A 25,089-nucleotide genomic window follows, 5' to 3' on the forward strand; every position below is an offset into this window, starting at 1 on the left:
CACTATACAAATCTCATCCAACAAGTCGTTGGCGAGTAGTGTGTGATTATTGAGATGAAATCGAATTCAGGTTAACTTCTGCATCCGTGAGTCCTCTCGTGGTGTATGGATAACGCACCCTATCTAGTGAACAGGGAGTCGTGAGTTCGATTCTCACCAAGAAGACGTGTAATTTTATCGCAAATTTCACACTTTTTTTTCATTTAATCCATATGCGAAGTATATGTAATGTTGTTTTTCAAAATTATGTTTTTCAGTCGTCTTCTAACGAAATTCCGTAAATATTAGGATTGCAGTTTGTCTTTGAAACTGCGGGTATCGATTTGTAAATTACGATAGTTCCGAATTCATGATGAGAACTATTTGATTCAGTTTTTTTTAATCATAAGTGTACCGATAAATTTTAAATAGTGTGATCATTCGTTGCATACTTAAAGGTTTTTTGGGCATCTCATGTCATTTAATTATTGTTTTTATGATTAATCTTTGATGACTCATGATTAACAAACAATCATATATAAAAATCTTCTGAACTTCGCTATGGCAAATTAATCACAGTTTTCAATCACAAATCGTGATTAATTGCTCTGATTCAAGAGCCAGTATCCTGGAGCTAGTGGTCAATATATCGGCTCTGTGGAGCGTAGCTTGCTACATATCCAACTTCATGAATTATTAAGCTTTAAGCGGAAGTTTCAAACGTTAATGATAAACTTGAATATATGCCGGGTTGTTAAGGTGAAGTTGCATCGAAGCCAAACCTCAAATTTTCAAGAACACAAATCTAGAGAAACGGACAGCTGTTTGAGCTAAAAACTTAATCGGTTGGTCACTCGTTGGTGGTGACCCATCAATTAAATTTTCCGCTGTAACGGCTGTTTAGTTCTCAAGATTTAAGCTTTTGAAAATTTGAGGTTTGGCTTCGATGCATCTTCACGTTAAGGATTGTCGATTTCCCGGGAAAAGTATTCACAATATTGGTGTTGTAAAAATCATTAGTAAGGCGAGCAAACCCCGGTATACTCTAATATACTGCTAATCATGTGATTATATTATAATTATACATATAAAAGTTTAATGGTATTTGCTCGCCTTTCTAGTGATTTTCAGTATTTTTTTGTAAAGCGAAATGTAATTCTCAAGGGAATCATTGAAATATTTGATATCAGACTTTTCGAAAGAATTGGCTTGTTCAGAAGTATCCAGTTTTTTTGTATTTTCTGAATCTACATTAAAGTTTGAACCAGAACCCTAAATTTCAAAATTGTTCGTGCCCTGAAACTATTTTAATAACGCGTTCGATATTAGTATGGGAATAACTTTTGAATCACCCCCGGCAAATTTAGTTTCGCGCGAGCTGTCATTGTTTAAATTAATATATCTACGGATTGAAATATTTTTGGATATACTTGATATACTTAGAAAATGTGATCTTTCGAACAGGCTACGAAACACTACAAATATTTCATCACTAAACAACCCAATTCTTGGAGAAATTTCGAGCGAAATCAGTTTGAACATTTGGTAGGTATTTCCTAACGAGATCTTTATGAAAAACTTTGATAAATATTTTTTCAAAGAATGTTTTAAAGAAATTTCCTTGATTTGAATCAAATTTTTTTTAGTAAAAATGGTTCGCCATTAATAATATTGCTGAACGAAGTTCAAAAGATTTTATATCAGATTTATTGCTAATCAAGGGAAAAATTCATCATTATATAATATATACCTTGTCTGTTGCATACTTCAAGGCGTTTAGAGTATACTTTTGGGCATTAATTCATTAGCTTTTGGATGACTAATCAATGATTATTAATAAAAGAATAATTAAATGGCATCTTCCTAAGGCACCGTCCACAAATCACGTAATGCTCGAAGGGAGAGGGGGAGGCCATACGGTGTGACTCAAACAGAATTTTGAAAATGTTCATACAAAAAGCATTTTTCCAGGGTTCAAAAACTCAATTTTTAGCGCTACGTAATGAATGGATGCTACTTACACGCCTTGAAGTGTGTAACAAATGAGCCATAAACATGAAAATAAATGGCTTTACTCATTATTTAAGAAAACTGCTACATTCAGTGAATTTCTGCAGGCGATGTTAGATTGCAAACATCAAAAGTGAACAAAAACAGCGAGGAAGTATTGACAGAAATACCACCTACTAAAGGAAAAGGACTAATTTTTGGTCTTGAAAATGTTATGCCAATTTTCGGATTTTCATACAAAGTATACAACAATCTAATGAACGGCCAAAAAACTAGTGCTAGGTCGAAATGTTGTGATCTGCCCCTATAAACAGCAACTCACAAGCTCACAAACAACTCCCAAGCTCACAAACAACTCACAAGCTTCCAACCGCGTCTTCGGATTCGGATCATATACAACTAAGAAATGCACCGTCTTACATGGAGGAAATATTTAAGGGTCTTCGGATACAAAGCAAAGCCATGCTGTACCTGGTTGGATTTCGACGTTCCTTGGGCATAAACTCTCATTGTTCGTGCCACAAGATATAAGAAATGTAAAATTTATTTATACATTAGAAGGCAATGTTGTAAAATTTGTTAAATTCTGTTCAATTATTGATTGATGATTGATTAAATGTTTGACTTATGATTAAGATTATGATTACTGAATAAAATTAACGATCTTTATGATTATGATTAATGATTAATGATTAAAACATAAAATTGCAATGATTATGATTAGTGATTAATGATTAACTTTTGATTTTTTGTGATTAATGATTAACATTTTCGATTAATCATAATCATTAATCATTAATCATGATTAATCTGATCAGGGCAATATGCAACCCTAACCTAAGGAAAACGTCATCGAATGCATAGAAAAACAGCGAAAACTATCGTTTAAATGCAAGTGACTTGTACTATAACACGTTTTCTTCCATATGTCAATATGTCAACATCAACTTGACATTTTTTAAGGAACGTTTTTGAAAACCATGTTTTTCTGCATGTTCACCAACCATATGGGGCATTATGAGCCACCTCGTTTAATAGTATGATTTTAATTTAAAAAATATAGAAAAGAGCTAATGATGAAGTGTCCATCCATCCGGGAAATTCTGGAAAAGCGGGAATAACAAATGACCGAGAAAAATAGGGAATTAGGAGAACACACCGGGAAATCAATCCTCGAAGGATTTCTTGAAGGTTTTCAGGAGGATTCCCGGAACGATTCTCGATGAATTTCCGGGAGAATGCCAACACAATTTATGGACTTATCTCGAAGAATCATCGAAAATATCCAGAAGAATTCCAGCAGAATTTCTGGGAGAATCTTAAAGAGATTACCAGAAAAATTCCAGAGGGTTTCCCGGAAGAATCCTTGAAATATATTCCGATGAATTTCAACTGAATGTACGGAAGAATTTGAGAAGATTTACGCAAGAATTGCAGAGGCATTGCCGAAAAAATTTCCAAAGGGTTTGTGGGCAAAGGCTGCCCAGAAGTATTTCTTGAGAATCCCATTTTTTTTTTTGGAGAAGAATCCTTGAGAGGCGTTTCAAAAATTTCCAGCAGGATTTTGGGAAAAGCTTTAGAGGAAAAGTCCCAGAAAGATATCCAGAAGAATCTAAAAAGTAATTCCAGAAAAGCCCCATGAAAGTTTTCGGAAGGATTCCAGAAGCATTTTGTGAAGAGTCCTCAAAAAACACCTTAACTTCGCACCAACTTTTGGTGAGTTGGTAGACAGTTAGATTAATCTTTTCAAAATATTAGAAATACAAAGAATACAAGAAGGGTATTTAGGGATCCCTTGAAAGGTTATTGGCGAGATTCTTGTTAAATTTCCATCTAGATCATAGCCAATTTTAAAATACATCTTTGCTGGAATCCTTACGGATATCGAACTAATAATTGACCAATTTCTTAAAAGTTCTTTCTGATAGATCACTGTAAAAGTTAGCTGTAGATTGTCAACATGGTTTTTAGTGGGTATTACAGGGTGTCGACTACCTGGAAAAACCTGGAAAGTCAGGGAATGTCAGGGAATTTATTTTTGACCTGGAAAGTCAGGGAAAATCAGGGAATTTCACTTGAGGTCAGGGAAAAAATATCAATACTACAACATCAAACGAGTTTATTGTCTGCAAAATAATTGATTATGCTTAATCAATACACCTTCAGCGTGGCTTTGCTTTGTAGCCGTGGACTCAAACCACTCGACTAAGGAACCAGGACCCAGAAAATTCTCCAGAGATTCTAAGGATGATTCTCAAAGTTCCTCGATTATTTTGAGTAATCCAGAAAATCATTGAAAAGTAGAAATTTCAGGAATATCATTTGAAATAATCTTGATAATCTATTGACAATTTGTGATATTACTTAGAGATACTCGTAGATGTATTCTTAGAAGAGTTCCTCGGAGCATTGCTGAAGGTACGACAAATTCAAGAGAAACATTAGAAACCTTCTAATCAGCGCATTGTTCAAACCCTGAATGCATGCCGTTGAGAATATTTAGATATTTTTTTTCGGGGAGAAAAGCTAAGGGTAATTCATATCGTGATCCTAAAATATTACCTAAAAAAAACCTGTAATGAATCATCGTAAAAAATTATCAGACATTCTAAGAAAAAAAAAATGAAAACAATTTGGAAAAAATCTGTGTCATCTTGAAAAAAAAAATTTTATAAGCATTCCTGAAATAATTCTAGGAATTCCATATGCTATTTTTAGAAATATTTAAGACTGAAAGAAATTCTCTAACAATTTTTAGAGAATCTTGGAGATGAGAAGCTACAGGAGGAAATCTTTCATGAGTTCAGTGAGAAGTATTGAAGGAATATCTGGAAAAATATCTTAAGAATTTCAAGAAGAATTTCTGAGCAATCAATGTGGAATTCCTTGAAGCAATTCTCCAAGAAAGTTCTATGGCAATGGCTAGAATTTTGCCTGGAAAAAGAAATAGCCAAATTTTTAGGATAGCTTTCTTCCACTAAAAAATGTATGGTATAAAGTCATCTTTGTTCATACGGATCTTCAAGTTTGAAAAGTAAATAGATTTTCAATTGTTCAGTTTTATCATATCAACTTGAATAAACCTCCAAGAATATCATCTGGCAAGTACATATATCTCAAAAAAGTAAAAGCTTTTGATAAGTTTATTCATACGACCTATAACATAAACATCATAAAAATCGTCGAATATGTATCTTGTAAAAATTGTACTTATTTCGGTTCAAATTAACCAACTCAGTGATCTGGAACTTTTCTGGAAAATGACTGGAAGGTCAGGGAAAGTCAGGGAATTTTATTTTCAAAATTGAGTCGACACCTTGTATTAGAATAGATCCTTGGCTGATATTGATTGAAATTCTTAGTAGAAAGCTAAACCAAAATAATATTTGGCAAATTTCTAGTCAATTTTTCTTTAAATCATGGTCATTTCATGGAGATTCCCGTTAGAAGGATTTATTTCATTATTGATGATACTGATTCTTGCCTTATCTCGATTACTAATTGGAGTAGTCCTTGATCTATAATAAAGATCTTATGAGGCCCCTGAAGAGATTTTATATCTATTTCTTCAGCGAATCCTTCTTATCATCTCCAACAAATTACTTCAATTATTTTTTGATGGGTAAATAAATAGCGAGGGCCTTTAGGTATTCTTAGCCAGATTTTTGATTCAAGTTAATCTTGGAAGACGCAATTTTGGATTTATGACATAAGTGTTAGCCAACTTCATAGAAGATCAAAAAACGTATTTGGGGATATCGTTTCGGTTAATCTCTCCTTGGATTCAACATAGATTCCATCAGATCAAGAATTTCTACAGGAAGGGCCATATCTTACGCACAGTTCCAAAGGCATTATCAGAAGGTAATAGATTGGCAATTGAATTTTGCATTTTTGTGGAAATATAGTCTAAATTTAGGTACATAGAGCAGACATTTGTTCGAATTCTCTCTGAACTTTGTATGAATTCGATCTTTAGATATTTCAACAAACAGTTTATATCTTTTTGTCCGAAACATTTTCGAAATTCAAACCTTAGGAAGCTTAGGTATAGCGTTTTCGTTTCCACTTTATTGATATTTTTCGGTGACGGGTAATGATTTCCGATATAGAAATTTTACGTTTAAACCTACTTTATTTCGGTTATCTTCAGAAAAAATTCCGCCGACCATTCGTCCGTCTCGGCGGTATACTTAATTCTATATCTATGCTTCGTAAATAAGTCCGTAAATTTGTATGAAAAAAAAAACTAGAATATCAAGTCCAAAGATCATGTTGCCATCAGTTTGTTAATATTTTGGGCAACCGAAAAAAATCCTGGATTTGAGTAGTGTGTGATCCTTTGACCATGACGCTTGCTCCTGCGGAGGCGAGTCAAGCGGTCAGACAGGATCAATCTTGTTACGCGCGCAGTGCAGTGGGTTGAGAAAAGTGGCGTGATCCGCGATCTAATTTAGTAGTGTGTGATCCTTTGACCGTGACGCTTGCTCCTGCGGGGGCGGGTGAAGCGATCATGTTATGCGCGTAGTGCAGTGAAAAAGTGTATAGTATTTTGCGGTAAGTGTGGCGACGGAAAAAAACAGCCTTACATCCAGGTAAAATCGTTCTTTATTCTTTATTATTATTTACTCACCTATTACCACTTGAAACTAAATACGTGCCAGGGTCGAAAATTTAATTTTCGATTCGGGAAGTGTAAAAACATTTCATATATCCATTTGATATCTGGGTGTTTTTATGCGGGGCTTATTGTAAATGAAAATGACCTCAGAATGTGTGTGTATTTACTGCCATTCTTGAAATGGGTCGTTGGAATTTCAGTAGAGCTATCACCTTTCATCTCCCGGGCTAAAATTGTCTGCATATATAAAGATATCGAAGGGTATCAATAAATACATGCATACAATTTTCTTCCATAAAAGCACTGCCGGTCAGTGGGAGGTGGACTGTATACACACACACACACACCGAGAAAAATCCTGGATTTGAATAATTGGTTTTGAATGGACACCCTGATGTGTACACTATTGGAAAGCAAATTTTATTAGCTTTGTTTGAAATTATTAATTTTCGCGGCTTATTTTTGATACATACATAACACATAGTAAAAAGATCATGTAATTCTAGTATTAAATTGTAACACTTGGTTCAGCCTTTTTTCTAGCAAAATTTTTCATTTGTATTGGTGCACCAAGATGACTATGCAGTGAAAAAATAATCTAGTAGATTTAGGCAATGCATTTTTATGTTCAAAACACCATTTTTTCGCTGAAATCAAGGTGGCTCATATTGCCCCGCCCCTTCACTTTTTAAATAATATTCTATTTTCCAATAATGGATCATTAAAATAACCAAAACGGCCGCTATCGAAAGCATAGATAGCGCCACCGTAGTCTTGTGTGTTTTTGTAAGTTGTAAAACTTTGGCTATAATTATTGGGCTGTTCTGCAGGCATCACTGGATATATGCAGTAAAACATAGTAGGCATGATTTGTGCGTGCTATCTTTTGCGCCAGGTGCAGCAATGTTGCCTGTTCAGAAGTTAAATGAGCACTGCTGAAGAATAGAGCACGTGGGCAAACACTATGACCGATTGAATGAATTGGCAACTTTTCTCATAGTAATTTCCATGTAAACTTCAAAGGGCTTGTGCAGTCTCAGTTTTCATCCAAATGAGCTCAAATTTTGGGAGGACACTCAGAATTTAATCTAGAATCGAATGAGTGGTGTGGAGCAAAAACGATTTTTGAACCACTCTAGTGAATATATCGAGTGTTGAAACGAATGTTCTTACGGTTTTTATTATGGCGGCTATTTGAAGCATACTCTAGCCAATCATAATGACCCTAGAGATTAAAACCCTGTTTTTGAGGTCAAATCCGGGGTGGCTCATATTAACCCGTATGTTCATATTGCCCCCATTGCCCCTACAGTGAACCTTCAACATATTGGCTATAATTTTGCTGAACAAACTTGTGTTAAAATGTTTACCCATTTTTAGTTATAACAGTTTCAAAATTGATTGTCTTAAACGAACTTTTGCCCCACCGGTGGGGCAAGAGTTCGAATCTAGTGTGGGGCAAATACAAAATATCGATACTTTTATGACAGGCATACTTTATACCAGCCATAAGTTTATGTTTGCAGAAAAATATAGGTTTAATACTAATACAGTAATTTCTCGATTATATCACGGATCCAAAATTTTTTGGCGTGATATACCAAAGCGTGATAAAATGAAAATGTATTTTTCTTCTACATAAATTTCGTCAAATTAAGATACATCTCTTGCAGAAATAGATCGGATGAAATGGAAAGCACGTAGGAGGTGGGTCAAATAGATATATGGTAATTGTTTAGTTAGGGTTATTTTTCAATGTAAAATGTATGAATTTCATACAATTTTTGTGGCGTGATAAAATCGAAAAGAAAACGTGCTGAAATCGAGAGTGATGTAATGAAGCGATATTAATACGAGCAGTGATAAAATCGAGAAACTACTGCATACCTAAAAGTAGCACATGGGCCAAGCACATGGACGGACTTCCGGATCTAGACTGCGTACGAGTGACCGAGTGATAAAAGTGACATGAACCTGATCAGTGACGTGATTAGATTTAGCTCAATCAGACTGAGAATAGATGTATAAAAAGTGATTGTTTTAGATTTTCATTTCATGGGAGAAACGCCTGTTTAGTTTATTTTATACTCCTTCTACATTTTCCGCAATTCTAGGAAAAATAATTTAATGAGGCGAGGATGATGTAGTGTGATTTTGATTGTTCTTGAATAATAATAAGTCATTTTATTATGTGTTAATTTATATTTTAGTTGTACCTATATATTTTTTATTGTAGAATTTGAACCATAACAAAAAACAAATTATACTTTTATACTTCACTACCTGAAATAAGTCTAATTTTTCTGTGCATAGATGAAAGTCTTACGTCTCCGTTTAGGAATTTTTCAATTTGATCCCGAACATGATATGTGGGCATATATATATATATATATATATATATATATATATATATATATATATATATATATATATATATATATATATATATATATATATATATATATATAGTCTAGTAGCTGGTTCAACATACAGAGTTTGTCAAACATAGAGTGGCCACGAATAGTGATTCACTCTGTTCTTCATTTTTTATTATATATTCACAAGATTACAATCTGAACAATATAGTTTACAGCCGTAGTTTATGCTTTTTTGTTTTCGTACGTTGCTTTATATCCAGCTTTTTACGCTTGCCATAAAAACAATATGCTATAAAATATCTGACAGAAGCTGGCAACCATCACTGAACTGAAACATGGAAATATGTCCTCAGCAAGCCTTGACAAACAGTTAATTTTTATGGTTTTCATTGTTTTTTTTTTGTCAATTTATTCCGCATATTCGCAAAGCTGAGTTTCTAAGTTCAGTATGTGCCTCTTTGGTAGATATATAGATATTACTGATACCGGAAGCGGCCATGATATGCGAATTGCTACAGCTATTAGGTCGGTGCTTAACGTTACCACTGTGAAGGGCAGATCCGAGGCGACACCAATCGCCACAGAATGGTACGAGTTTGAGCCCATTTTGATTGACCATTGGTAACCCTTTCGTAGAATGTTATTTATTATGAAGAGATCAACGCGATCGCCTGGATTCCCGGATGTTGTTCTTTTACCAGCAACTCTAGGTCTGCAAGATTGTTACAGTAGCCGTTCATATTCCTTTGTAATGCAAACACTGAACGATTACTACGGCTTGTTTTTCTACCTCCCTTTTTAGTTGCAGACTCCGTTAGAGTTTCGCCTACCTCATGCCCTGACAAGTTGTCACCTTTGCCGAAATTGTTGGATCATATAGAGGGTCGTGTGTGGTTTCCAACATCGCTGCGTCGAGTAGAGGTCCCATATAGCTTGAGTTCCATAGCGGGAGCAATGCAAGATGTCATAGAGCTGTGCATTCATAGTCTCCAGTTCAAGTGGGGCGAAGAAAGATATCTCCGAAACGGGTTTGTAGGCAGAGGTTCTTTGTGTGGTATCGGTTGTTGCTATTTCAGGACCTTCTGATTTTCGAATCGAATTTCGTTTCGGTCGTTTTCAGTCTTCAACAGAGCTCCCAATGTGGGGCCCAGACTTGACAGAGATGAAGAAGCAGCTGGCATATGCTCCAGAGTTTTCGGAATTTTAGTTGTAGCAGTCGTTTTTGACTGAAAGAGAGTTCGGCAGGATCTTCTAGGGTTACGCCTGGGTGGGTTCTTGACTCCAACGTTGTCCTTCGAGGAATTGGGCGTCCCAATCTTCACCCACTTGTTACTGAACGGTAACTTGTTTATTGATTGGTGTGGTGTTAGAGTTAAATATTGTAAGGTAATTAACGTTTAATTTAAACCATGACGATGGCTGTGGCGATCAAGCACTAACACAACGGACTGGTGGGTGGTGAATTTTAGAAAGCGAAGTGAAAGTGGCATCGATGGGAGCGGATACAGTGAAAATATCTCGCTCTCGAGAGAAGAAAACCGCGAGGCTCAAAAGGGGGTATCGGCGACAAATAGTTTGATACGTCCCGCCAAAATAGTGTGCCAGCCAAGCCGTCTAAATAAACCACGAGTTTCAACGTAAATTTTATATTTTAATAGGATCACCACGCCGAAAGCTCCCCCACCCGAAACGCCCTGGGACCTGAGAGTCGGAAGAGGCCTTTGGTGCCTATGGTGCGTTGGCTAGACCATCAGCTTGGGCTTGAACACGTCTCCGTCTGGGACGGCGCGATTTATTCCCAGGGTCAAACGTAGTTTCACACTGAACGGTGGCAGGGGCAGGTGCTTCAGTTTCCGTATGCTTGCTTCTCTCGTCGTCCTTAGGGGAATAGGACGTGAGCCTCTTTTGCGTCCCACTTCCAATACTGCTGAATGAGTGCCAGAGGTTGTCCGCCGGTTCCGGTACGACCAAGACTTCTGCATCAGCGGGGCCTTGGCTGCCCGAACAGCCTGTAAGGAATTGTGGGGAATGGGTACTATATTCCTTGTGCGTTCTAAATACAACTGTTACGCTAGGATGCTAGGATTCGTCAGTTCCGATGGGAGCTCAAAGAAGTATTGCGGACTCGATCTAAATGAAACCTAAAAAGCAAGGAAATGATTAAAGGCGATTGAAGAGTTATATATGCAAATCGAAATAAGATTTTAGTTTGAGTTGTCACTCAGCAATGAAAATTATCATTATTATTGATGGGTTACTAAGGATTTATTTTCGAGTTTCAGTTCAGTGGTGGTAGTATGCTTGTGTCAAATATTTTATAGCATGACGAGCGTAAAAAGCTGGATAATTTATTCTCGTTATTTTTTAATTCCTAACCTTTTTTAATTTTCTTGTTGTTTCTGTTTCTCGTTTTCTTATTTTATTCCATCTCTTTGAATAACTATCCAAATTTGATGTTCGTATTCGCTGGTAATGGTCGTGAACGATTCGATTTCGTACAATTTTTAAGCTTTTTAAAGAAAATCTTCTCTGTTGTACATGTTGTCAACTAGAAGTGGAGGATTCCCAGATGAACTTGACGAGTCTTTAGCAGTGATGTGCTTCAACTGAAGCTCAGACAAGCTATGCTCGAGAGTTTTCTTGTACAGCAAGCGTTTGCCCGGTATAATGCCAACATAGTCTTTTACGCAACAAGCAGGAGAATGATTCCTGAGACAGGGTATAACAAGTGTTTAAGTGATCATAAGAATAGGAATAAGAATACTTTTCATCGTACAGTGCCCGTTCGATTTTGACTCGGTTTAAATTTGGCAACACGGAAATCCATGTTCACAAAAATGGATCATGGTCAGTCATAAATCCTGTCAATCTCAATGTTTCTGTTGGTCTTCTTAAGGCTTAACGTATTCAAAATAGGTAAATTTAATTCGTGGTCATTATTACGGTGATACAAGTATCTTGTTCCGCTTTATCTTACTGTAAAAAAGTCCATAATATTGTAGAAAAATGTGTTGAATGTTTGTCCCTCCCCTTGGTTATGCGACCTTGCCGCGATGGGAGGGCATAATCCATTAGCCCATATGATGGAAACCAAAGGCGTAACCTGTAGTGGTGGTATCACATTTTGGCATTTTTTGCTTAAAGCCGCGTCATAATTCATATGGCATAGACGCAATAATATCTCGGATGTGATCCAACGGACATTCTGCGTCATTGATAGAATTGATGCCCATTTCAAATAATTAATCTATTCGAAGTGGACATTAATACTATTCGCGACGTTCAGTTTGCCTTTTGCTAACCAGAATGATCCGTAGCCACTCTTACTATTAGCTAGTTAGATACATCGTTATCATATACGACGTAGGGAATACTTAGGAACTCTTAGGAAAATGACTAGTAGATTCACTGAGTAGAAATGAGTGGCGACAATCTTATTTTAATATGGTTTTTACATTGCCATAATAAGAAATACCTCTTTTGTAACAGCGGTATAAATAATCTAATTCCAGCTTCATTTTCGCAAAATTTACAAGTAGAAAGTAGGCGTTGTGAAGCATTGCATTTGCCACCGAAAAGTGAATCTTGTAGGGGACTGTAATAGAAGCCTAAGGTAACTTTACTCTTCAATATTCACTATAAAAATGACTATGGAAAGTAAGACGCTGAGATCGATCATTAGGGTACACTTGCTAGTTTCGGAAAATTGTTGAACAGACAAGGAAAGCGACTTTTTTCTTTAAGGATATATGAACGTAATGACCAATAAATATTTTTAACAACAAAAAATGAAATTAACTAGAACTACTACTAAACAGCCTAATTTTGTTAAGACTTGACGACACTTGACATTTAAGACTCTAATCTTACGTAAAAGACAATAGTAATCAGAATAGCACTTGAATGACAAATTATTCAAAACCATTTCGACTAGACAGTATTAGTAATGCACTACTATTTCAAACAAATTCTAATGGAGCTGCTGATTTTCATAATGCTTCCTTTTCTCAGAAGCAAGGGAATATGGGTACTTTTGAAAAACTACCACGTCACAATACTAATAAAAAAACAGTGTTCATGTGGGCGCCATAGTCCGTCTGAGTATTGGTCCTGGTAGAGGGGAAACTTGGCAAAAGCCAGACCGAGGGTTCAGCCTTGACAAGTTAAGCTGTCAGGCAGCTCCAACTGAATACCATACAAAAAAAAAAAAAATAATAATAAAAAAAAAATTGTGTTGAATGTTTGTGGCTTTCACTGAAATTTATTTTAAAATTTCGGCCTTCTGTGCTTTTGGCCTTTGGTGGTGGACCCAAAAAATCCGAGGTACATTCGATCTTCATAATCTGCTTGTTTAGACATAGCGTACATACAAGACGAGATCCCTCATCTCACCTCACACCATATCTGACACAATAGAACCGCATATGTTTTAAGGTAAAGATCAATCGAAGCCACATCTAAACATTTCAAGAACACAAATCTAGAAAACCAAACAACCTTTCATTCTGACAATATGTTCGATTGGTCACACGCTGGTGGTGGTCAATCGATCGAATTCTCTTAGTTCAGAACACAGTTTGATTTTGTGCTCTTGAAAATTTGAGGTCTGGCTTTGGTTCGTCTTCAACATAAAGAAACAACAATTGGACTTATTCTACGAGTAGAGTGTGAAGAGAGATGTCGGACTCATTTAGCGAACTGAGACTTGATTCAAATAACGTGACCTCATCGTATAAAATTTATTAAATTCATTTGATTTAATCAAAGAGGGACTCTACCCATTTGAGTCGAGGTTTGTCACGTCACACGTCACTGCACTCGTAGCTCAAATTTCAACTGACTCTTTAGTGGTTCATGGCGCCAGAAATTTTCGACTCAAAAAATAGCGGATGATTAAAGTAGAAATAATAACTGACAAGATTAAAAAATAAATTTCGGAGATGTGGAGAATGTCATCTGTAAAAAACATGTAATTATGAATAGTGTGTTAAAATTGTTTATTTTTTTTTCAAGTCATCCTTTCAAAGAGTAATATGAAACTCACAAAATATGTAACAATTATACTTTTTCATCATTACGTATTTTACGATTTTCCTTATACTACTAAAGATCATGTTTCAATGATAGCATTCTACATTTATTTTGTGCACAAAATAAAACAATAAATCTATCAACTAGGAAAAAACTACACAGCATTTGCAGAACAAATAGCCATCTCTAACCAGAGAGAACAATAAATGAAAACGATAAATAGCAATCTTTTCTTAAAGGTGTTTACTATGTACAGCAATCTAACCTTAATCTACTCAACTCACGAAGCCTTAAAAGAGATAAGCTTAAGAACCTAACGACCTAACACTAGTATCAAATTTGTACATCACTGAAGGAACGGGAAATATTTACAACTGGGTAGCATTTGCATTTTAGTTCATATCTGTTAAAATGGGAAAGAGATCGAGATTCCAAAAACTGTCCAACGAACTGGCGGGACTGCTGTTGAAATCCGTGAACGCATTGGGTGATCCCAACGACTCGTATCCTCCATCCGACACGAACGAAACGGGCGTCAAGGGACACTTGAACAAGTGCTGCTCCTCATCTTCCGGTGCCTGTTTCACTTCATCCGAGGAAGAATAGTTGGAGCAGGTGCTGGGGATGGGTGAGAGTAGTTCCCGAACCGGCACCAACTTGACGTTGAAGTCCCGCTCGTGGGGGAAGAATTCTTCTCCCGTTTCTTCGCAAATGATTTCCTCCTCCAGTGGAAGTTCTTGGTCGTCGTCGTTGAGGACGATTGTGATGCAATTACTGTCGTTGTCGTAGGTTCCGAAGACCGTCGATTGCGATTGATCAAGGTTGGACTGCTGACTTGTGCTGCTGTGCGGTTTCTCCACATGAAAGGGTGACTTGGAGTAGTTGTGGGTGGTCAGAATTAGGCTGCTTCCTTGATCAGCTTTTTCGCCGGATTCCAGCTGTTCTGGTGAGGTCCCCACCATTGATCCAGGCATTCCGCAGCCGGTGCTTGCGCTTTCGGCATCAGACGGGATGCTTCCCTGATCAGTTCCTTCCAGTTCGCTTGTGACATTGGCCAGAAGGCTTTCGGCGAGCTCTTCGAGCTTGGACACATCGAAGTCTTCGAGCATGTCCTGTAGAGCAGGCAGAGAGCAACTATCTTCCACAGCGTCGCTACCTTTTCTTCGTCGGTCTTCAGACCCATCTTGTCCTGACTCAGTGTCGTCTGTGCTTCCATTAAAGATCCCTGCTGCTGAGGGGTTTGGGCGGATGCTGCTGATCCTAGAAGGGTGGAAGCAGAGCCAACACTGTGTGAGGCTGCTGGGGTCGTCGTTTCCGACTTGATGGCGTTCAACTGTAGGTGCTGCTGAAGATCGTTGAGTCGTCGCTCTAGCTCGGCTTGGCGGTTCTCCAGATCGAGACACTTACTGTAGTAGGTGTCCTTTTCCGCTTGGAGCGAGGCGCATTTCAGTTGCAGTTCGCTGATTTGGTCTGTCTGCTGTTGGATGGTTTGTTCCATTTCTTCCATTTTGGCTTTCTTCCGGTCGCGAGAGGTTTGTGCTGCGACGCGGTTCTTCAACTTCCTGAAATACAGAAATGAATTTATGAGAATTTTTGTTTAGTTAAATTAAAAAGAAGTGGGAGATGTATCGCAGATTATCAATACATATTTCATAATAAATCTTCGAGCTGTTTAGCGGAAAAAAACGAATTTAGTACTACATAGGTACCCTTGAAGAATTATCCATGGAAACGTTCCTGGTAAATTCACTAATTCTAAGAGAAATATCTGGATAAAAACTGGATCAGTTTTAAAAGAAACCCTAAAGAAATTCTTGTAATAAAAAAACATGATAGAATTTGAAGAAAATCTCTAGACGAATTCCTAACCAAATTCTTGGATAAATCGCTGGAAAAACCCATTGAAAACATTCTTAAGAAATCACTGGTGGAATCAGTGGAAATTTTCATTCAACATCAATCCTTCACGAAATACAAATGAGTCGTGGAATGATTCTTGGAGCAACTCCTTGTCCGTTGTCTAGTGTTAAGTTGCAGTCTGTGCAGCTAAATGACTGAAGACGGTGTCCGTGTCTTATTAAATTTCTGGATATATTGTTTCTAAATAAATGTCAAGTATAATTACTGAGTTCAAAATAATTTGATGAGATTCTTAATAAAGCGTCCTATAGACTTCGTAGCTATATATGTCAAGAGAAATTCAAAACCCTTGGAACGAATTCCTGGAGATAATCTAGGCTAAAGCTACGTATGCTGTTTTGTTCAATAAAAGTGAAGAAATTTCCTATACAAACCCCCATTTGAAAGGACATTTCATATCAACTGCGTAAAGCGATCAAAGAAATGTAATTTTCTTGACCATTTCTTGGAAGAAATTTTGCACTCATTACTTTTCTTGTCAATAGCAAACCAGCAAAACTGGTAATTCAACTGGGAGAAATTCCTGGACGAATACTTGGACCACTTGTTGACAGATATCCTGGAGATATTTCTGATAAAATTTACGAAGAATTCTCAAGGAAATCTGGGAAGGAAAAAATGGCGAAATCCTTTAAAAGAACTCTCTGAGAACTCTCTCCTTTAGAAGAATCTCTGAAGTAATTCCTAGATGAACTAATGGAACATTTTAGTAGAATCCTTGGAATTATTTCTGAAAGGGAAAATCGATGAAGAGAAATCGACCACTGCAGATACGCCTGCAAAAGCGAGATTTGGTTTTCATTGCTACCATCAGTCCCTTGAGCCGCAGTTTCACTTATTGTGTGTTCTATAACCGGATTCTCCCTGACTGGATGGTACCTGGGTGCTGCGGTCTGACTCAATTTGCTTGTCAAGCGGGAGCCTGATTGCCAGAGCCAAACATTCCAGATTGTGGTTATGTTACTTGTGAGAGAATCATGTGATCTCGTGAGAAAGTATTGTAATCTCAGAGATAAAAAATATATTTATTTTTATTATTTTCTTTATATTGCAACAAATTGTTTAATAGTCTAAATAATATTTAAGACTTATTTCAACAACAGTGTACCTAATATTCACACAAGGATAAATACTTGACACTCCATTCGCAACATTTTGTCGGTTGAGTATTTCTTCTCCTTTTGGCTTTTGGCCACCCAAATAATCTTTAAAATTGAAGCGTTCGAGATGCTGACGCTATTCGTCATCAAACGTCAACATCCCACCGCAAAATCGCTAGTGTTTGGAGGGGATTTTAACCTCCAAATTGCCAAATAACCTCGAAATCATCACCTCCAAGTTAGTTCTAATAACCTCCGTTTTATGAAATATGGTGGCGCCTCGATCGTCGCAAGTTTATCGTTAAACAGTCAATCGGTGTTTCCGAAATTGATTAATCAGAATCGTCGTTTTCGATGTTATTCGGTTTGATGCTAGGAATCGAGTTTATACATCTTATTAGCCCACCTTCACTAAAATGAATCAAACAGGCTAATTTATAAGAAATTTCATATCAGTTCTACTGTATCCTTGTTGTATAACATTGATATGGATTAATATGCGTATCATTTGCAAAGCACTTCTAATTCAACAGCATATTAATGAACACAACAGTCATAGGCTTACATTGAAGCTATATGCAATAGACATATAACCAGTACATGCCTCGTATATAGTTTCGGCGGTTTAAACGGCAACGCATTTGTTATATGCGTATTCTGCATATCATCAGTATTATTTTATCCAGTGATCGCAAACAGTGCCGGATTTGGGCTTCGGTGGACCCGGGTCTGAACTCTTGAGGGGGGCCCTTGGTACAAAATGAGTGGAAAATGCTAAGTAATATAGAAATGAAATATTCGGAAAAATTAAAAAAAAAAAGTAATACTACACGAATTATACTATAACCACATCACTTCATGAATGTTACGTAAAATAAATCATATCTCGCATAACTTATGATCTCGCCCTAAAAGCCATTGGTAACTATGTGTGTAGCTCGTTGTTTCTGAGCATTTAAATGGATTTAACAACTCTATGGTGAAGAAAGGATCATTCTCTTCCTGCCAGTGGTGTTGGTTTGGATGCTTATTCATTCATTTCTCGCATAATTTGTGATCTCGCACTAAAAGCCATTGGTAACCGAGTGTGTAGCTTGTTGTTACCGAGCAAACGAATGGATTTACACGTTATTCAACAATGCTACGATGAAAAGACGATACTCCTATATCTCCCAGTGGTGGTAGTTTTTATCCTGGTCCATTCATTTGCTTACACGGGAAAAAATTCTGTGGTAAAAATTACTATTTTAGCTGACTACGCCCATTCTTGAAACTACCATGGAATTCCAGACCAATTTACTATGTTTACGGTACATCCCACCACATTACTGGTACATCTGACAGAAATAATTTACAACAATCTGATTTCGACTACAGACATGGTAAAATCGAGCGCATTTATGGTCTGCTGAAAATTGCCGGTGCGAGCGCTTAAGTTAACCCCCTAAAATAGTAGTTTTTACCGCACAATTTTTTTGCGTGTAGAAACAAGGAGCTACACACTCGGTTATCAACGGCTTTTAGGGCGAGATCACAGGTTATGCGAGATATGTATCAATTATTTGAAAAGTCTTACACAATATATGTTAAGATTGAATTTCAACTGAATCATTCTCAATCAAATTAAAAATATTCCTTTTCCTATCAAGACAATATGATTATCGAGATTTGGATAACAATAATAAAAATGAACTAATATATTTTCAATTTAATTTAATGAACTTGAATGGCATTTGTTATTGAAGAAATAAGCGAAACGGTTAGTTTTGGTATTATATCGTGAGGTAATTTCTGATTCCCTACCTTTATTGTTAGAAAAAAAAAAAGATCATATCGTGACTCGATTAAACTATATTTGAAATACTCAATTTGTTTTGCGTAACGCTAAAACAACAAACAATTATCAAGCTTTGTTTCAATCAGAAATTAAACTAGTCTATGAGTACAAGGAGCAATTGCTTTCAGAAAAACACATGAGCATCACTCGCGGTGTAATAACAACTTCCAGAACTAGCTACATAAGCTTTCTTCAAGGCTCATGTTTTAGTTCCTTACTTTATAATTACTGTTCGAGATATTATCAACAGTTTGGAAAAACTATGCTCGCTTAGACAACCTGCAGATGGTGCTATAGTTTCTGTAAATAGCTCTCGAGCAGAAATTTTGCAAAGACCATAGCAAAATAACCTTGATATTTAATCCACTGGGGCTAGTAATTTAGGGATCGGTTCAAATATACTTGTATTTAAATTCTGTAGATTTCAGTCAAAACTAAGGTCAATTTTAAACTTTTAGTAAAAAATGCAATATTTAAACAAAACCATGAATATAATAATGCAAAATTAAAAAAAAAAGACACCATTGGAAAAGAGTAACAGTAAAATATGGAAACATCAAATTTCTGGTATAAAAAAAAAAAAAAATGAATTACCGAGTATCTTCGATTTTACAGGATCATTCCAGAACATAGAGGAGCACTGTAATTTAATCCAAAAGGCTGTTACTTGCTTTGAATGTTTTCATTGAATCAAGGTTTTTTTTTCCCAGCCTTGTTTCTGAAAGCAGTCTCGATGAGATTATCAAACAAAACATTAATGTTGCTAGTATCCAATCTACGAAGTATACCCTATCTACGCTAACGCTAACCTGGATGGTTTTTATCGCCGAATAGAAGGATTTTCATTAAAACTGAAAAATACAGATGAAAATCGTATGAAATTTAATGCTAACCATAAAACGATATCTCCGATGCATTTTAAATTAAAGATCATTAATGCAAAGAATAATTCATCTTTCACTTTTTTTCAATTCTCGGGGGGCCCCCTCAATCGGGGGGCCCGGGGCACTTGCCCCCTCGGCAACCCCCCCCAAATCCGGGCCTGATCGCAACCATCGCAACAGATGGAGAGTTTGTCTAGCAAAAATACTGAAGGAGTAGCAATTCTTTATTTGCTCTTTTGTAAATTTTGAATGGTAAGTTTCATATTGATTTGATAACGCAGTTTGATTGGATTGTTCTTCTTTCAGTTTGCAAAATGATTCACCCGAGGTTCACCAATGGTCTTGTTTCAAGAGAATTGAAGTGGCATCTTACATATGGTTGGGATCAAAGCTTAGAGATAAAGATATTATTGACAATGGAAAGTAAGTTTTAACTGTATGTGATCTAACTAACTAGTACTACTGAACAGAGAATGGTAATACCAAATTTGGATGTTATTTATTTTGTAGGAAATCGATGAACTTTCAAGGACACCAACCCAAAAACTCCGTGAACGCCAAAGTACTAAGAAAGATACTAGGCTCTCTCATTGTTGAACAAAAAAATAATCTCGAAATTATTACATGTTACTAATGAATGAATTAATTGAAATAAATGTTAAAAACATGACAATTAAAGAAAATTTCGTTATTTGTTAGATACTATGTGTCAACTATTCAAAGTATCAATAAAAAATACATTGGATGCACTCAGAAGATACAAGTTTTGCAAATATATATTATATTAGACTATGATAGCATATACTAGATATGCAAATGTTGTTCACCTACGCTCACGACTCGTAGATCGTATTTGTTTTGCATATTACATGGACATGGATGCAGAAAAGTCATCTCATATGTTATGCATATAACTTCAAACACACAGTTTCATGCTGTGGCGACTTTCATATGAAAATCTAATAGTGCAGATTTATATGACTACCATATAACATTGAACGAGAGAGTTGGCTCAGTGTTCTTGATTGAGGGGGTATGCTACGGCCGGAATAATAAAACCATCGACATGATCCTTTCAATTGCTCCTCCGGCAACTTTTGAACGAACTCAGCGTTGTAATCCAAAGGCACAGTCACATAAAAATGGAATAGATCCACGAACTTCTAGCAGACCCACTATTAGCCGATTTTACAATGAGAAAGTCATTCGAGCTTGGACGCATTCAAGCTCTCCAGAGAGAGAACAGAGAGCTACAAAGCAAAGCCATGCTAAAGGTGTCTGGGTTCGATTCCCGATCGGTCCAGGATCTTTTTGTAATGGAAATTTCTTTGACTTCCCTGGGCATATAGTATCATCGTACCTGCCACACGATATACGAATGTGAAAATGGTAACTTTGGCAAAGAAAGCTCTCAGTTAATAACTGTGGAAGTACTGATAAGAACATTGCTGAGAAGCAGGCTCTGTCCCAGGAGGACGTAATGCCAAGAAGAAAAAGAAGAAGAAACCCGTTATTCGTTTTGACAGCCATGTTGAAATCGCAAAGTAATCAAATTCAATCCTCATTGTTAATATTGATCCGGAATGTATCGCTTACATGCAGAAAATATGCTGATACCAACTGATTTTTATGAATTCAAAATTGTGACATGATTGAGCAACAGTCGCCTTAATGAATAGCTTCGTACTTGAATACAGTTTGTAACTTGAATGCTTCTGCATCTGCATCCTATTTGTATCTGCCATATAAAGTCACCCCACAGTTATGGATAGCACACATATATGGATCAAAGTTGAATTAAAACGGGAATATCTCATCAAATAGAATTGCTTTTACGCAGAACACATTTTACCTACGTGAACCATAAATCTGTATAGCATCGCAATCAATTATAATACAATTATGCATAGCGTCAAGCCTATTCCCATAAGCGTTGACTCTTAAGTGAGGGGCATTAGAAACCAGTTATGAATCAAAGATAAGACGATTCCGGAACAAACGCCAAAACGTATGCTTTCACTAGCATTACTAGCATTCGTTTACCTCACAGATAAATTGCTGTTATAGTGTTTTGATCAATAATAAGGATCTTCCGTTCCCACTGATCCACATCTGTGGGGTGGACAACGTTTGAAATTTCTGCAGAAATCGACACTTTTTCGTAAATAACTGCAAATTTTGAGGTGTATTCTCGAGAACAGCTCCTGCAGTGCCAGGCAGGTAATTTTGTAGTTTTGTACAGCGTCACCATAAATTTTAATCACATTTTGTTCTGAAAAATGACCTTTAGTTGATCCATAACTGTGGGGTGACTGTATCGAGAACAACGAACGAAGGTAACGGTTGTCACACGATGAACAGAGTCCTGTGATCAAACTTATGTCGTTTTCGTTTGTAGGATCTGGGTCGATGATCAACACACCAACAGACCAACGTCAAGCAAATTGTAGTTCGGTCGAACCTTAATCGGGATAGGGTTGAAACTGTGATTCAGAACGGGTTGCGTCGGTTCAACGTATGTTCAAAAACGAATTCGACATTGGCAAATTGTTTGAACAGAACATGAACAGAACGCATTCAAATGCATCTCTGCCACCAACCGATGATTTCAAACCAAATTTTCTCTAATTGAAATTGTTGTCACTGATCCATAACCGCGGGACGACTGTTTGTACGTTGCAACATCATTAGTTACACGTCACCCACTTTACTTTGTGGTGAAACGTCTAGAACTTTGCTACGTCATTAGCGCCGAAGGTTATCACTATGGGGATTCCCAGACCCACAACGGAAAACCCATAAATTATACAAAAAGACCACACTTACTTCCTCTGGAGCTTCTCCTCCCATGTCAGATGGTCCAGGCGGCGTTTCTTGCCGCGCACCAGGAACTCATCCATCGACGACTCGTCCGCATCCGAAAGGGAACACGAATGGGACGACGACGACGACTCGGTCTTGATGGCCAACGGGGCCAAATTGATCGGGATGTACTTTGTGGGTACGGTGATGACGATGGGGGCACTCATTTTGACCCTCGGTTGAGAATTCCGTTTGCTTTATTCCAGAAATTTCCTTTCACTCCAAAATTGCTTTGTTTCTTCACTGATTAAACTTTCATCTTTCGTCGGATAAAACTCCGCTAAAACAACTTCCGCGGACGATACTTTTTGTTGTTGATCCTTCCACTGGGAATCGCTTTCTGGAAATGTTGGTTCATCGCACCGTAGGTTTTGGCCTGCGGACGGATTCTTTTTTCTATGCGGCCAGCCGAAAAATCTGATGAAACCTCTGTGAAAGCTTGCGAACGAATGAAGACGCAGCAGGCGGATCAGCCCACCACCCACGATGACGTCATGGGTTGATGTGGTCGACGCTGATTGGTCGCCGGGAAGGGCTGCCAGACGCTTTTGGGCGGAAGCCGTTGATGAGTGATGGGATATTTGGCTGATATTTACCAAACACTTAACCATTTAAGGTTAATTCCTCAATGATAATTCCTTTGAAAATATTTGAATTTTTTTTGACGAACGAGCGTAGGCGTTATAGTTAGAAAATTGTGGAAAATTTCCAATATTATCAAATTAGAATTGATTCGGGCTTCATTCCAAATGACAACACTGGTAGATGTTGCGCGATGTCGATTACCGAGGGATAACCCAGTCAAGCTTAGGGTGGCTATCATTATTTTGCTGGCCAAAACAATTGCATTGATGAAAATGTTTTCCATGTTGAAATCTCGCTTGATGAAGCAGGGTGTCTACTACCTGGAAAAACCTGGAAAACCTGGAATTATCAGGGAATTTTATTCAACCTGGAAAAAACCTGGAATTCTCAGGGAATTTCGGACATAATCAGGGAAATTATTTTGCATCTGTAATACAAGGTAGAATATGTACTTTTCGTGACAGAAAATCATTTCAATCATAAAAATTTTCGGCTGCGCCGCTATCAAGACGCTACTACAAATATTCAGTCCTCTTTTTTTAACGATTTTTATTTATCCAACATAAAACATAAACTTAAGATTGGAAAGTTGGTAAAGGCAAGTACAGTTCCCATTTACAGTTGGGTGTCGTTCATGAGCATATGAAACTTGGTGGAAAACAGTCCAAATATATTTACAAAAATGTTTGTCGACTATTCCACAAGTTCTGGAGGAAATTTCAAGGAATGCTTCAGGTATTCATGTCATCTTTTCTGGAAAACATTTATGAGCTATTCCAGGGAAATTTTGTCAAGAAAATCGTAGAGCACTGCAACATTATTACCTCCAGTAATTTTCACAAAGATTACTCTGAAAAAAATGACAGCGATTCTTCTATGATTTCCTCCAGATGTTTTTCCACTGATTCATACACCGATTTTATCCAGTTGTTAGCTCTAGGAGATTCACCACATATTCCTTCTTTTCACAAAGGTTCCAAGGTCATTCCATAGTTTCGATATTTTCGCGAGAAATCCTACAATAATCCCTACGCCGGTTTTTTCATTTATCACATGGATTCTTGTATGAACTTTGCCAAGAATTCCTCAAAAAATTCGACCTGAAATTCCTCATTAAGTTTCACTACAAATTTCTCTCAGGATATCTCCAGCAATTAATCAAAATGTTGTTGTTGTAGTTCAAACATTTATCTAATATTGTTTCAAATAATATTTCCACACTCCGTGGTTTCTTCAAAAATTCAAGGTTCCACATAAGTTAGCTATTCTTACAGGTATTCTTCTAATTATTCATACTTAAATTTCTTTAGGGAGTCATTAGCATTTAATCAAGAAAATATTAAGAAAATTTCATTATCAATGTAGGAGTACTTTCAGAGATCCTCGTAGGAATTCATCAAGGCATACTTAGAACTCACATAAAAATTTTCTTTCGAAAATCCACGCGAATTTTTTATTAACATTTCCTTCTAAATCCTCGACGTTTCCCTGGAGACATCTCTAGAAGACGACTAGAATTTTTTTTAGATTCCTTTGGAAAATTTAAAATTAATAACAGGAATTTCTGAATGAATTTTGAATTTTGACGATGCTCTAAACGGGAATGTCGGAGGAAGTCCTAGGGAAATCAATGGATATATTTCTTGAGAACATGGAACATCCTTTGAAAATGTCTTCAAAGGTCTTTGGAGGGTTTCTTGATGGGATCACCGAAGTAGTTTCTATGATTATACTCAGAAAAACTCCAGATTGAATTCTTGAAGGTATCAAAAACTAAATCCTTGGAAGAATTTCTTATAAAGTTCTTGAAAATTCACAAACATACTCCTGAAAAGATCGTTGAGGTAATATGTGAAAAAATCCACGGTAAAACTAGTAGTAA

General features: G+C 36.8%; 1 protein-coding gene and 1 long non-coding RNA gene across 2 annotated transcripts; one reads left to right on the forward strand and one right to left on the reverse strand.

Moving 5' to 3' along the window:
- Window positions 1-13,968: 13,968 nt before the first annotated feature.
- On the reverse strand, window positions 13,969-23,112 carry LOC5566687. Its single transcript, XM_001651044.2, is given in 3 exon segments — window positions 13,969-15,185; window positions 15,188-15,581; window positions 22,587-23,112. Coding segments are annotated over 3 exon segments (1,371 nt in total). The 5' UTR covers window positions 22,790-23,112; the 3' UTR covers window positions 13,969-14,411.
- LOC110679861 lies at window positions 19,193-20,745 on the forward strand. Its single transcript, XR_002502762.1, has 2 exons — window positions 19,193-20,183; window positions 20,271-20,745. It is a non-coding gene; the product is annotated as an uncharacterized LOC110679861 (long non-coding RNA).
- Window positions 23,113-25,089: the final 1,977 nt, after the last annotated feature.

Source organism: Aedes aegypti, chromosome 3 (assembly GCF_002204515.2).
Source record: "Aedes aegypti strain LVP_AGWG chromosome 3, AaegL5.0 Primary Assembly, whole genome shotgun sequence".
Taxonomy (NCBI): domain Eukaryota; kingdom Metazoa; phylum Arthropoda; class Insecta; order Diptera; family Culicidae; genus Aedes; species Aedes aegypti.